Raw genomic sequence first — 15,373 nt, 5'->3', positions numbered from 1 at the left:
ATACACTTGAAGCAGTGACAATGTTTTCTGGCAGGTTTCTAGGAAGCACTAAAAGCTGCTGGAACCTTTTATTTTTGAATATGTGTCAGATTGACATTACATATATCTGTATCCTGGAGTGAGCACACGTTTCTGTGCCTATTGCTGCCTGGCCATCAGGCACATTAGTCTAGTCAGTCTGCTGTGAGGGAAACTGGAGCTCTTACAGACAACTCTTCCCAGAGCCTATGGTCAGCTTCAGGTTGTTTTTCATGTTTGGAAATTCTCCTAAATCCCCTGAGCCAACCAATAGCTTTATTTTAAATTATCTTTATTAAATTGATTTCTCTAGTTTGCCTAAAAATACAGGTCATAGTGGTGTGGCTATGTTGATCTAATAAAAAAGGCCAAACAGCCATCCCACAAAAAAAATGCAAGAGTGGTATAGATGGAGGCTTATTATAAAGCTGGTTTATTGCTTTGAACCAACAAAACCACAGCCCAGGAGATTAATCATTGTTCTCTTGTTGCTTGAGAAGGAAGTCAGTCTTCCTGGTTTAAGCAGCCAGCAGAGTGATTTATCCCATTCTCTTTCATTCATTTTTTGCCCCATAAAAATTATGGGGCACTCCCAGTCAAGTGTGTCTTTTTTGTATGTGCAGATGGCTAACTTAAGCACGTATTTGAAGACACCTTTAGAATACAAAAACGTCTTTAAATGAACACTTTGTTCACTCTGGAGTCAGTGTTCTCTGAACTCATCTGGAGTATTCTTCAACAAAGGTACTCTGGTAAACACAAGGAAGGACACAAAACCTGACTGGATGAACTGCAATGCTCTCTGCTACCTTGTTTGTCCCTTTCCAAGTGGTTTTCATTCCAGTTGAAGCTTTCTGTCAAGGGTTTAAAAGCAAAATGTTCTGAAATACATATGTGTACCCTATCCCCCATATGTAACATACACATATTCCCCAGTGGTGCTTATTTGTGGAACTTGGCTGGTGGGTGCAGAATTGGTGTGCACTGAAGATGAGGTGTTCCTTGAACCACCCTGCCATGGGCAGCACACTTGGCCTGGCTCTGCAGAATGCTGCCACCACAAAAATCAGGAATTGGAGGAACACTGGTAAAAACCCATCTGAGTCACTCCAGGGTGGTAGCTTTGTACTGAAAGGACCTAATCTTACAATTTGATGGTTTTCTTTATTTTCACCCTTTCAATTTTATTCTTCTTTCTTCCCTCAGATATTTTGAGCAAAAGTGGGACAGGAAATGACACTGAGTTTGCAGGCACTTAGTGCTGCCTGCAGCAGAGCAGTGGGAGCCATGGCTCCCTGCTAGAAAAACAGAAACACCTGGCCTGGGCATCTCCTGTGGAAATCAGCACTGGCCAGGAGGAGATAAGGAGCATTTTTTGTTGTTAGTTTTCTTGGATTTTTCAGGATAGAGAAAACTATCTTCTCAGCAAGTCAGTAGCTGACATTGCTTTGTAGCTTTATTTCAAAAGATAGGTATTGTCTGCTTGTCAGACTGTTGCTTTAAGTGCATTGTGTGTTGGTACCGGTGTTTTGGGGGTTTTTAACAATTAATGATAGGTTAGTATTGCTTAGAATACAGGTAGGTGGGGAGAAAATTCTTAGCAGCAGAATAGATTCGTTAAAAAATGCTACCTCAAAATGGTGTAATTTGCATATTAATTTATATGTTCATCAAAAATACTAGTAATTTCAAAGTGCATTTCATTTTGGCAAATTTAATTGTTTTAATATTGCTATGTAAGGTATTAGGATAGATAAAAATACCACAATACTTGAACTTCTTTAAAGTGGAAGTCTTTGGGAAGTTTTATTTGACAAAAGAAAAGTTTAAGACATGACCAGGCATGGTCACTTTGAAGTTTTGGAAATAAAAAACCCTCTACATTTCAGAAGTTCTACTCTTTGATTTACTCTCATCACAAATTTATATTCAGCAGTGACAACAGACCAATGAGCTTGCCTTTTGACCTTTTGATTTTGGGTTTGCTTGCTTGGTTTTAAAATATTTACTAAATACTGAACTCTGGGCTGAATTCAGGATAATCTCTAGGATTAACTTTAGAAATAAACTGTGTTTTTGCTAATACTTCTAAAATATTGTCGATATTTTCCTAGTGTCTAAATGTAAATGTAATTCATCTTGACAATGCTTTAAATTTTTGCACTGTAGTTGAAATACCTCACAGGCCAAGAAACAAAGACTGGACCATTTAGGAGATCCTTGCTTGCAAATACTGGCAATGGAGTGAATTTTAGTGGGTTTGATGGATTTCTTCTAGTGTTCCTGTTGTGCACAGACTGAAACATTGGAGTGAGTTGCAGAAGTTTCCAAGATAGTCTGTGGTCCACAGAGAATTAAAAGGTAAAATTGCCCTGGCTTCTGCGTTTTAAGGTCCATTCACATAACATGAGAGTGTGCAGTCCTACCTAAAATCTTTTCCTTGCCACTGACTGGGGGTATTTGTCATGAGAGGATATTCTTTTGCCATGGGGAAGGAGAAATTTGTGTTAAAAGTGAAGTCCCACAAAACATTTATGTGCAGTTCTCACATTGGAAGGATTTGGGAATGTGTGTGCTGATACATCTGGAGTCCAAACCATTAGCTTTTCACTTGAAAGAAAATCCCATTGCTGCTCATAAGCAACTAATCAAAAGCCAAACACTTCAGAAAAGAAGCATGAAGACAAACCTAGGGTAGTGCTATGTTTAAACACATGCAGTAGCATTGAATACATCACAGATGAAGCAATAGTGAATGCATCCATTGCATCTATGGAAGGAGATTAATAAAACATAAATGTCACTATTCAAGTTTTAGATATTAGGAATCCACCCATAGTTGTCCCAGGCGGGCTTCGCTTCACTACAGAGCCTTGCAGCAATTCAAAGCACACTGTCTCCCCCTTCTCCATTTCTGCTAAAGCAAATGTAGTCATGGTGTTTCCATGTGGGGTTTTCCTCTGACTGCTTGAGAGAGTTCTTTTGTACCCACGGCTGAAGGAGAGTTGTCCCAGTGCTGGTCCTGAGCTGAACTCCACAGAGATGACGAACAGGTAGACACCTTTGTGTGGTGCTTTAAAGTGGCCATGTTCAGAGAAATAGCTGTTTCCATAATTGAGGTATGTTTCATTAAACCTCACAGTTTTTTCTTTATCCTTTCTTTCTGAGAATCCCACATGGAATGCCACCAATGAGTCTGAAAAAGAAAGAGGAACAGGATTTTAGCAGTCAGTGAGCACTCTTCTCTCCCCAGGATCATCAGGATGGGAGATAAGGTGAATCCCTATCAAGCCTGATTTTTATATGCTTCTTTGCAAAGCTAGACACTGGAAATGGTTATGTGCACTGAAGTAGACCAAATGATTCCCTGGAACTCTAGGAGAAGTGGAATGCTGGGACCACCCAGGGGGAGAAAAAATAGCACTCTCTTACTAAATCAGTTAAGAATATGTTTTCTGCTTATTCATCTTAACTACAGTTTTGCAGCACATCTGCCTAAAGGGGCTGATTTTTGCCCTTTGTCTATAGCAAGGGCTGCAATCATAAAAGCCAATGTTAAAGTTGTGGTGTTTGTAATTACCAGGTGCTTATGGTCACATGCTTATAGGGAAAGGGAACTGGCCAGTCCCAGTGAAGTATAAGCTGGAAACTTGTCTCTGAAGCTTGGTTGTAAGAGAGAGAGAATGTGCTCTCTGGTCAGTACTGCCTGTTCCATAATTTCCTGTGCAAATTATAGCAGTTCATTTAATGCATCTGTCTGTCTTGAGAAGGACTTGGTGCTTTGAGTGCGCTCCTCCCAGAGCCAAGTAACAAAGTAACAGGGGAAAGGAAGCATTCCACATCAGCTTCCAAAGAGAAGAGTGCTACTGCACTAACATGAGGATCTACAAACAAAATTTGTCTTCTGAACACCTCAAGTTGATTTAGTTCAAGACCAATTTCCTAGCAGCTATAGCAGTTATTTTATTGGTCTTAACCACAGTACAGCAGAATATCTGCATGGTTCTCACTCAAACTGCTTTTTTTTCTCTATTTAAACTGGTGCAGGGGGAGGATGTAAGTAATGTCAAAATTTCTCCCTCTAGCATCCCACAAGATACCTGATAGTTCTTATAACTAATACTAATATCTCTGTGTGTGGAACTTTCATCAGGGCCTAAAAAGAAGCTAGACCTGTACATGAGCAAGTGAAAGAAAAGAACACACCTTTTTCCACAAATTCTGTCTGCCCTGTATTTCTTCCACTTATTTGTGTATTTTCTCTGTGCTTCTCAGACCTTTTCTTGTCTCTTTGCTTGTCTTGACCTTTCTGTTGCCTCCTCCCTTTTTTCTGCAGCATTGACTGAATCTTAGTAACATCCAGACTTATATTTGAGGCACCTAATTCTTCATTACTTCCAAACAGTTTTTTGAAAGTCACCAGATGTTCCTCCAGATTCCGCTTGATGGTTGCTAAATCTGCAGAGAGAATTTCTACAGAAACGTTGAGTGGCTCAATTACATTTGCTATTGTATGATTGCAGCAGAGACTTATGTCACCTCTGGATTCATGCCTCTTGATTGCCAGGCTCAGATGTTTGATATCATGCTTCAGAGTCATGATATCATTGTAAGCTGAGCTCTCCAAGGAGTCATCTTTGGCAGCCTCATAGTTAGGTTCCATGTGTTCTATGACACTGTGTTGACTGCTGACTTCGTGTAGAGTAGAGGAGGTTTGTGTTTCCTCCTCAGGGTGCTTAGGAGGCAAGTGAGCATCATGATTATTCTGGTGACTTCTCTCCAAGGGATGAAATCTCCTCCTGAGAGATTCTAAAGTCATATTTTGTTCTTGCAGTTTATCTGAAAAGTGTCTGAGAGATTCTTGCAGCTGAAATACTGATGGTATTAGGCTACTAAAATCATCTTCAAAAAAGACATCCAGAAATTCATGTCTCAGTAAAGCCTCCAATGCTTCTTCGTGCCGCATTGCATCTTTCAAAAGAGAGCTAAAAGAGCTGTTGAGATACTTGATGTGCCGATGAATTTCTTCATCTTTGCTCTTCAGCAAGCCCATGTCTTCTGAAAAAGCCATAACCTGTGACTGAAGCTGTCTGTTCTCTTCTTGACGGAGGTTAAGAGACAGATGGATGGATGGAATAGCTGAGGAGAGCTCTTCAATTTCACTCTTGAAGAAATCTCTGAAAACTGACTCCAAGTGCTTCATATCCTTTGACTGGGTATCTTCAAGGGAATAAGTGCTATTCCTTGCATCTTCCTCCAGTACATCAGTGTCAGTAGATACTCTCTGGCAATTGCATTCCTCCATGTACCGCAGCAGATCTGAGTAGTTTTCCTGAAGGTTTGAGAGAGTGTAGTTGAGCTCTGATATCTGCCTTTCCATTGCTGCATTGTTTTCTTCCATAACAACTGATTTCTCAGCTAAAGTTATTGTAAGATCTTCTGGCCTGTACTTTGAGATGTTTTTCTTTAACTCCTTAAACCACCTCTCTAAAACGGCAATATTCTGAAAGGCCACATCTGACTCCATGTAAAGTTCTTTAAGCTGCTTGGCATGCCCTGACAGTATTTCATTCATATGTTTCATGGTTAACTGGCTGTTTTCATCTCTAGGACCATGATGCAAAGAAAGTTCTGTTAAATTTTTTTTCAAAGCTTCCAATTTATTTTCAAGAAGGTTTTGCTCTTGTTTCATATCTGCTATGCTGTTGTTCAAAGCTAAGAAATGGGACTGCTGTACCTTATGAAGCTTCTTGAGTCTTGTGTCAGTATCTGCCTTGATCATGCTGAGATTATAGTGAATATTAGCCTGCTGCATGTGCACTTTGTTCTCTATATCTCTTTTTGCCTGGTCAACTTTCACTATGTTTTCTTGGACTTTTGATTCAAATTTAGTTCCCAGCTCCTGGAATTCCTTCTTGGGCACAGTGCTTTCTTGGAATCTTTCTATGCTTTTCTTGTTGGCCTCCACATCATGGGACAAATTTCTTACTATGTTGGAGAGGTTCTGTAAGCTTTTGTTGAAGCTTGCCCACACTGGATTAAATTGTTTCCTTAGAAAATTCTCCACATGAGGAAACAAAACTTGCTGCAGAAGTCTTTCCTGATGATCTGTTAATACAATTGGAAAAAAAAAATTAAATTTAAATTGTGCTTTTGGAATTCTTCCCCAGGTTAACTCAAGTGTTCATTTTTCTATAGTAGTTGCTGTCTTACTCTCCAGAATCTGACCTCATGATAAATTTCAACAATTGCAAAAATAGCCTATTGTTAAATCAAGGTTACAATGAAGCACGTGGTGTCTAAGACTGCACAGAAAATAACTTGGATATGTATTGATTTCCCCATTTATCTTAAAAATTATGCTTTTTTGAAACCTGTGTACAGGTGTTTTTTCCAGTGGCCATAACTGTCCGTTTTCTTAACAGTTCTTAGTTAGTGGGCTCTTCCTTTTTTGACTGTGTCATAATGTTGTTTTCTCATGCTTTCAACTCCATAGGGTTATACAGCATCTTAACAGCTGAATATTCCAGGTCAGGAGTAAATAACTTGAAAAACCTATGAGGTATCTGGTGTATATGAGAATTATACTAAGGCTCAGTTTCTAACTTTGCAGTTCAATCTCGAGTGCCTTGAAGTTCACTGAGTACTGTGTAGTCTGTATCATTAGAAAATATTTCTGCAAGCCAGTGGCACACTGTGGTAGGTTAAATTTCAGCAGCTCTTTTTTTCCTACTCCTGTGTATGGCAGAAACAATCTTTCAGAGATGGGTCAAATGTTTCATTTTTTCATGTAACACCAGTGTGCTATTCCACACATCAGAGTGTACAGCATAAGTATGGAAAAAGAACAGATCTGAACTCTGCATCCCCACAAAAAAGAAGAAGCCATAGAAACAGAATAGTAAAGTTAACAAATTTTAAATATAAGCAACCTCTTTATTCTGTGATTAAGGCATATTCTGAACAGTGCCTTTCCTCTCATTTCCCATTTCAAGTTACTCTTTGGTTGATTAATTTGCATTGGGATTGCACCCATTTTATCTCTCTGTAGAAGCAACCAGCAGACCAAGGAATATCAGGGTATTTTTGCTTTCACATTTTCTTTCTGATTTGTGTGGTTTCACAGGGCCTGTCATGGGCTGATAATTCTGCATCAGACCTCTCACCTGAATTGCTCTCGTTCACTTCTAACACCATGCTTGTACCGTTGTTCTCAAATAGTCTCTGTAAGTCACCTAAGGTGCTGGCTGCTTGATGAATATCACTTTGAAGATCATCCAGTAAAGCCTCATGATTCTGAATGACTTGGAACATTTCTCTTGAATCCACTGATGTTGACACTAGTCACAAGATTAGAAAAACAAAGTCATGCAACAGGGTGCAGCGACCAGGTGACAGGTATTCATGCAAAACCTCTGAGAACACCTGTCTGGTTTTCATTCTGAAAATTTTGCACTGACATTTAGGGGGTCTGGTGATTTCTGGCACCTTAAATTGCAGTTTGTCTGCAAGGATTTTTTCCAACAGTGATGGAAACCTAATATATTCAAATATTTGCAGAGAATTTCAGCTACAACAGCCATGATGGCAATAAAATACTCTTAATTAGAAATTTCCCCATGCCATAAAAATGTTTTGGAATACTAACTCTTTTCAAGCCATTGACTAAAAGGATGGCAAGGTTTAACAGCCTGGAATAAAAGGAGGGGATGAAAGAGCGATTGAGGCATTCCACTGAGGAATCAGGAGCACAGTGTATGTCAGAGCTGACTCATGGAGAGGCCCTTTAACTGGTGTTTTTCTAAATAAATACTTTTGGATTTGTGCTGTAGATTTAAAAGTGTGCAATACTTCCCTGAAACTAATTGCTGAAAGGCACTTCATAGCACTGCAGGCCACACCACTTCCAAGGTGGTGGTGAGGGAGGGTCCTTCGTGGTACTTACACTGGTAGGGTGGAGTGCCTGAGATACAAATGTAATTGTAGTCTCAGAGCTACTGGGGGGCCGTTCTAAAATAGCATTTTCAGTGGATTGCTTTTCTGGTAGATTTTTGTGAGCACGGTGTGCTCTCCTGTGAACCCACTGCAGAGCAAGGGGTTAACATCCATGACCAGCTGGCATCCACTGTTGACCAAACAGCTTTGAAACTTTGGGATGCTTTGTTGTGAATATTCACAGAGTGTTACAGCAAAAGCCCTCATTTAAGTCAATAAATGTAGTGTTTCAAAGCTTTCCCAGAGAATGCTTTCACTAGAGTTTGTCCATAGCTTATCACTTTAAAATTACAGCTTCAAATCTTTTTTTCTCTTTTCTTTTCCTGCTCAGTGACTGAGAGGTAAAAGGACACAAAGAAAATAACTTCAAGCACATACTGTGGTTTGAGAACTCTTCTTCTTGTCCTTCAGTTTCAGTTCCTGGCACCAGAATAAAATTAGGATCTGCAATTGAGATATGATACAGCTGTGAAAATGTTTTAGGTGCAGAAACTACTGCCGTTTAGCAATACCCCACAGGAATTTCATGTGTTGTGTAAATGAGGTGGAGACAGGCTTCCTGGGGAAAGAGCACCTTCTCTGGAGAGCTTACTTTCCTTGCCCTGGCAAACAACATTGCATGCATGGCAGTGCTATATGGTGTAGTGTGGGGATTTTTAACTCATGCCAAGCTTTGCTCATAAGAAATTAGTCTATTGCAAATAAATGGGGCTTTTTTTCTTTTCTGGGGGTCCCATCTAGAGATTCCTCTTCCTTGTTCCACAGTTACCTGAACATTCTGGTGGCAGCAGCAGTGAATGATGCTGTACAAATGAGAAGATACTGATGGAGGAGCTGGTTTTGGTCAATGAGTGTAACAATAGAGAGACTAAAATAGTTGCACGGCATTTGGTAATATCTTTCCAATATTATAGAAGATACTGATGGAGGAGCTGGTTTTGGTCAATAGAGAGTGTAACAATAGAGAGACTGAAATAGTTGCACTGCATTTGGTAATATCTTTCCAATATTAGGAGTGAAGTTCACCAAGAGATCAACCCACAAATGAAAGCTATCTGTGAAGAAAAGCTAAACCTACAGAGATTTTTATCTGTGGAGTCTGAAGGTAAGTTAGACATAGGTTGTGGAAACATTTTCAGACATATGTTTGCCTTTATTGTTATGGTTGACTTAATTGCTAGAGGGAATTACCTTTTATCCATTTAAATTCTCTTAATTCCATTTAAATTCTTAAATCTGTTTAAATTCTGCTTTTTGAGTATTATTTGCTAAATCTTGCCAATGCCATTTTTAAACCACCATTCAGTTTTTAAACCACACTATCTCCCCTCTCTCTTTATTAGCAGCTGCACAGATTACAGAATCATAGAATGGTTTGGGTTGGAAGCGGCTTTAAAAACCATCTAATTCCCACCCCCTGACCATGGCAGGGAGGCCACTAGACCAGGCTGCTCAGAGACCCATCCAACCTGCCTTGCACGCTTCCAAAGATGGGGCACCCACAGTTTCTCTGGGAGACCTGTTCCAGTGCCTCACCACCCTCACAGCAAAGTATTTCTTCCTAATACCTAAACTAAACCTGCCCTATTTCAGTTTGAAGCCATTTCCCCTGGTCTTACCACTACATGCCCTTGTGAAAAGTCCCTCTCCATCTCTCTTGTAGCCCATTAGGTACTGGAGGGTGCTCTGAGGTCTTGCTGAAGCCTTTTTTTCCCCAGGCTGAGCAGCCCAGCTCTCTCAGCCTGCGTCCATAGCAGAGGTGCTCCTGGACTCACTCCAACAAGTCCATGTCCTTAAGGTGGGGACCCCAGAGCTGGATGCAGGACTCCAGGTGGAGTCTCAGGAAGACAGAGTAGAGGGGCAAAATCCCCTCCCTCAACCTGCTGCCTCCACTGCTTTATTCACCAGTGCAATGGGCTACAGTAGTTCACTCTAAAGGTTCTTCCTAGAGCTCTCCTGGAGCTTACAGGCACTGTTCCTGCCTGTGCTGTAGAGCTGCTCCCTGCCCGAGGAGCCAGTGCCTTTGCAGCCAGGGTAAGCAGAGAGGAGGAGCAATGCAGACTGCAGAGTGAGGGCTGCCCTCTCCTCTGAACTTGGACACCTTGTGATTTCCAGCTCATGATTTCATCCTGTGAACTGACCATAAGGGCATTTCACACACAAGTGTGGCTTTCTGATGTCACCAATTTCTACCTGGAATTAGGCATTCCTAGATGGACTTGTCTAAGGTGCACGCCTGACAGGCTTTCCAGCAAATTAATACCTTTTTTCATGTGTAAATATTACAAAGGTGCTATTAACAGAAGAATAATTAGCTAATGCTATTTAACTATTAATTGCAGCTAAGTATAACTGCTCTTGTCTCAAAGTATCAGTGATTTGGGACATAGCAGACTGAAAAAACAAGGCATCAATTCTAAAAAAAAAGGAGAAAAATTAGGCAAATTTATTTCTTGCCATTGTGCCTGGCATTTAGTCATTCATTCCTATACTTGTTCTCCAGCTTTGCTTACCACGCTGTTCACAGTCCTTGCCAGTAAATCCAGGGCAGCATTTCCACTGCAAAGACTTCAGAGTCTTCTGTTTCACTTGGTAGACTGGCTTCAGAGCTGTCCTGTACCTGGAGAGGAAGGGTCTAGGTGTTAGATTTATTGTAACAAAGTCCTTTGCAATCATGGTTGGACTGATCCTGAATTCTATAGTATTCTATGAGGTGTAGAGAGCATTTTATTATTAAACACATTATTCCAAAATGTCACTGTTACCAAGTAAGATAGAAATTTGTTTTAAACTCCTCTAGAAATAACGATGAGGCTTCAGTACTGTTGAAAACATCTTTTAGATACTTCAGAGAAAACTCTGTTTTCTTCACTGGTTTTATTTAGGACACTTACATGATCTTCTGGCAGTCTGGGGCTCCGTTTGGGCAGGGCTGCTGGGAGTTGACAATGTACTTCTCCTTCATGCAGGCTTCTATGTATGTGACCAGGCGGGACTGCGTGAAGGAACACCAGTTCCTAGTGGAGGAAAAACGTGGGAAAAGATTTGAAGTAGGTCTCTAAGTGTCTGGCTGTAACAGTGCCAAGAAAAAGTGAAATGCAGAAAGGCCTTTATTTTTACTTTTGTATTTTTTCCCAGCTGTATGATGAGGAAAGTGGAAAATGCTTCCTACCTGCTCCCTCCACTCCCAATTCCTTTGTTTTCATTTGAGATGTTTATCTGAGTTTGTTACAAAAGGGCTGATTGTCTGAACTTTGATGCGTTAGTTCCATTTCCAGTCCTTTCATTTTGCAGGAGAAATTTCCAACCCATGATAACCTGTGGGTTAATGTCACTTTAAATGTCAAATTGCCTTTCTAGGCATGTTGCCATTTCAGATGCCATATGACTGACTCATCAGGTTGAGGCAGACTGCTTCTGAAAACTTAATCCAACATTAACTCTGTTAATAATATCTTTCCTAAATATTACTTCTTCAAGATAATATAGCAAGTGATTGGATTTTATGAAGTAGGCTAGCTTCAAAATAATTTCTCCCATCACCTACAGGAAAATAATTTTTGGGGGAAAAGGGTTGTTTTAGTTTTATGCTTCTAGAAAGGACAAGTGAGTTTTAATAGTCTGATTAATTTTCCAAGTGAAAATTACATAGGCACCTATTAATCCCAGAGTGTAGGTGAGCCTCTTCCTTAAAAGTCAAGATTTTGCAGTGGAGTGTTGGCTGAAGTTTGATGGTTAAATCCAAGGCCAGAAGGGGCAGGAAGTGACAAGTAATAACTATAATGGAAACAGCTGAACTTTAGGCAGTGTATTTTTAAATGGGAATACAGGAACTAAATCTCCAACTATCAGCATATATGGAAAAGGTTTGCCTCTCTCAGGGAGTTGGTGGAACAATGGGGAACTGAGTCCTGCACGAAAGCAGAAGCTGGCACTGCAGCAGCCAGGAGAAGGGGAGGAAGCTGCAAGGAAGCTGAAAGGATGGAAAGGCAGACAGCCTGGGCTCGCTAGGAACAGTTCACCAGGCTTGCTGGGCCATTGCCTGTTTTGCTCCCCTGTTTCTTAGGGAAAATGTGATTAAGATTTCAGCAAGCACTCATGCAAGCAAAACTTCATCTGTTAGAAGCAAGGGCAGGAATCTGGCAAAGGCTGCAGTGCTGGGAGAGCAGGACACGAAAGGAGGCTGCTGCCTTTATTGTGATTTCCAGCCAAAACAACTTGCTTGAGTTGTAGTTTTGAGGCCTTTACAAGTGACTGGGGGAAATTTTGGGCCTATGATCAATGGATGTCTTGGTTTTTTACAGGACTGAACTAGAAGACAAATCCTCAAATTTTTATTGAAGTATTACTGTTCCAGATTCAAACACTCTGCTTGTGTCAGAGTATAAAACCACTCAGTAAAATCCAGCAGATCAGTACACATGCTCTGGTGACATCTGCCTCCAAGGTATGCCTAAATTTACCAGCTTTACCACTGCCAGGCTTTAACAGCTGTGTCACTTTTCTGATAATTTGGTGTCAGTTAAATAACTCTAAAACAGGAACCTGGTTTGTGCTTGGTTTTGGGCTGTCGTCTCTCATGCGCTTGGCAAGGCATAGCTGGGAGAGGCTCTCCCCCCTCAAATCCTCCCTACTTTTTCCTGGGGAAATCAAATGCCCAGGCACCGTTGCTGGAGCTCCCTGGTATCGTTGCTAGGTGCAGGATCCCTGCCCCTGCCAGCAGGGTGCCTGCCAGATCCAGGCAGGAATCTGCATTCAGTGTGGAAACCTCCTTTTAAAACAGAATTCTTTGGCTTCAGGGTTTTGTTCTTTCCTAATGAAAACAATCCACACCCAGTGAATCATCATCTGGGCTGGTTTTTTTTTTCCCACCATATGCACGTCCTTCCCAAGAAGTCCTTGGAGTCATGTCAGCCACATAGAGCAAAGCCAAATGTGCACATGCATCAACCTGTGTGAGCAAGAATGAGGCACTGTGGGACTGTGAGTGCTTTTGCTGTATTGCACAGGTGGATGTGCACAAACAGGACAGAAAACACAAGGATTCCTTTTCAAAACATGTTACAAGTGTTGGAAGTACCTGGTGGGCTTCCCAATTGTACAAAGGGGTTATGTTGTATCAGAAACTGAATCAGTGGTTGATCCCAACTTGATGCCTGCTTTGTACTAGTATTCTGCAGAATGAATAAGATGAGGGAGGAAATAAAGGGGGAATGTGATGGACTCTCAGTCAAAACGTCCTTTAGTGCTTGTTCTAGTTCTTTACGTCCAGTTTTCTTTACCTTATTTTCACTGGTTCTCTCTCACTTGATCTTAAAGGTTTATTTGTGGAGCTGAAGGGCTATGTAAGTCCATGTTGTGGTTTTAATCACAAAAGCTTTCAGAGGTTTTGGGTTCCATAAAACTTACCAAAGCTTATTCTTTCCTCAAGTAAGTAGATAAGGCCTGTAATGAGCTGCCAAATAGATACATGAGCCCAAAGATGAAACTTCTATTGCAGTATTTTTCGCACAACTTGTCAAATGCTTCCTTTAGGAAAACTTTGCTATCTGTAACTAAAAATACTCCTTAACAGGATTAACCTTGAAGGAAAATACGTCATTCTTTAATGTTAAGTGCAGCAATGTAAAAGACTGAGAAGGGCTTGATCTAAAGTTCAGTGAGGCATGCAGGACTTCTCTGGCACCAAAGGCTCTGAATCAAGCTGTGAAATTTCAAAGAGCTGCTCCTTCACAAATAGCACTTTCTTTCTTGAGCTGGTTTGTGGAACACAGCAGCTTTGTGTTCTGCTGCTGCCTTTATTCTCCTGTTTGTAACTATGTCGCTTCATTCACTGAATATGTAACCAACTTAACACCCTCTGCTTTTATTCTCTTTAATAGTTTCCTTTGGTGCAAACTTCTGCTGCCAGGAAGAGAGAGGGACAGAGAGAAGCTGCTCATGTGAGGAGAGCAGAAAAGCCTTCCCTGTAATCTGGTGAACAGTAACGTTTATCAAAATGCTGAAAGTTAGAGTAGTTCTTGAGGGAACCCTAGCAAATTCAGGGCTGCAAATGTTTCATTTGTTCAATGGCTTTTCCTGGTTCACATTGCAAAGAAATGAATCCATTTTTTAAAACCAGGAAAAAGTATTTTAATAATTTTCTTTGCTAGCCTGTGATGTTGGTTGTTGGTTGTTTTTTCTCTAGACTTCATTCTAATTATGAATTAATCTTATTAAATAGAGTCTTCACATGCATCTATTCACTTCTGCCTAATTCTGAGGCAACTGTATTCTTATGTCTGAGGTTAAATATATCTGATGACAAAGCATTCTGTATTTAAATAAGATTCAGCAAATGTAGGTTAGCTCAAGCTCTTTTTATTTGAATCTTTCAGGTGTTTAGAAACTGATACAAATTTTTTTTTTTCTTACGTTTGATCCATTGAAACATCACAAAAGGGGGGCTGTTCTTTCTCTGATTCTAGGATTTGGCTGGGCCACCTTATATCATTGGAAACAAAATAAAACCCACAGAACCAGGAGAAAAGGTTGGATGGCTGCTCTGCAGTAATTGACTCTGCTCAGATGAATAAGGGGTAGTGTCTTTCCTTCATACAGAAAATTACAGTGTCAGTGAGTGTGAGTAATGCTCCCCAGCTCAGTGAGGGACTCACACACTTTAGTTCTCTTTGCTACATGTTCTCTTATTGGCACTGCAGTGCATCATTTTAGATGTTTCCTAGGTCAGTGGAATTTTTGCCTGAACAAAAGCTTCAGGAATTCAGGATGTTGGGATGTTTTTCATAAGTTTTGTTATTACTTTGGCTGTACTGGTCCAACTGAGTTGTCCTTCACCACCAGTTTCCTCAGGTTTCTATTCTCAAGGAAGCCAGTATCTATAATTACTTTGAAAACTCCTGCCTGGCCATGCCTGTGTCTACTACTCACAGTGAAAAAAACTTTTCAAGACCAAAACATTCTCCTATGCAGTACAAAAGGCACCAGATAAGCAATAATTCCTGCTTAGTGTGCTATAGAAAGGTAGTAGAAAACTTATTTCAGTTTAAACAAGTGATTTTCCACTGAGTTGTACAGAATGACTTCTGATTTATTGAAGAATAATATAAGAATAAGGCTTTAGCTGTGGTTGGTTTTTCCCTCAGTGTAAATTTCTCACTGACAAGAAAAAGCAGCCTCAATAAAACAGAAATAAAGTACCACATTTAAATTAATCTAAACTAAGACTGTGCATGTCAGTATTGAGACAGATGTATCTTTTTATATTTTATGGAATACAGAAGATGTTCTGCTGTTGGGGAAGGCACTGGCTCTCCAAAGCAGCATGGTGTGCCACTGGGTTTTTAATTAGCAGACAAGT

At 40.4% G+C, this 15,373-nt stretch overlaps 1 protein-coding gene across 5 annotated transcripts in view; it reads right to left on the bottom strand.

The window, feature by feature from the left end:
- Positions 1-430: 430 nt before the first annotated feature.
- MMRN2 (multimerin 2) overlaps positions 431-15,373 on the bottom strand; it is a 39,230-nt gene continuing 24,287 nt past the window's right edge. For 2 of the 5 annotated variants that reach the window (XM_039719583.1, XM_039719584.1), the window contains 6 exons: positions 10,908-11,030; positions 10,527-10,633; positions 8,392-8,457; positions 7,185-7,358; positions 4,225-6,126; positions 431-3,214 (listed from right to left, as the gene is read on the bottom strand). In XM_039719583.1, coding sequence (XP_039575517.1) covers positions 2,826-3,214; positions 4,225-6,126; positions 7,185-7,358; positions 8,392-8,457; positions 10,527-10,633; positions 10,908-11,030 — 2,761 coding nt within the window. In that variant the 3' untranslated portion in view covers positions 431-2,825. Of the gene's footprint in view, positions 3,215-4,224; positions 6,127-7,184; positions 7,359-8,391; positions 8,458-10,526; positions 10,634-10,907; positions 11,031-11,185; positions 11,305-15,373 lie in introns of those variants that run through there. The other 3 variants (XM_039719587.1, XM_039719585.1, XM_039719586.1) reach the window with 3 other exon arrangements.

Source organism: Passer montanus, unplaced genomic scaffold (assembly GCF_014805655.1).
Source record: "Passer montanus isolate IOZ18808 unplaced genomic scaffold, ASM1480565v1 scaffold42, whole genome shotgun sequence".
Lineage (NCBI taxonomy): Eukaryota > Metazoa > Chordata > Aves > Passeriformes > Passeridae > Passer > Passer montanus.
Note: the sequence above shows the minus strand (reverse complement) of the source record. Positions and strands in the feature narration are given on the sequence as shown.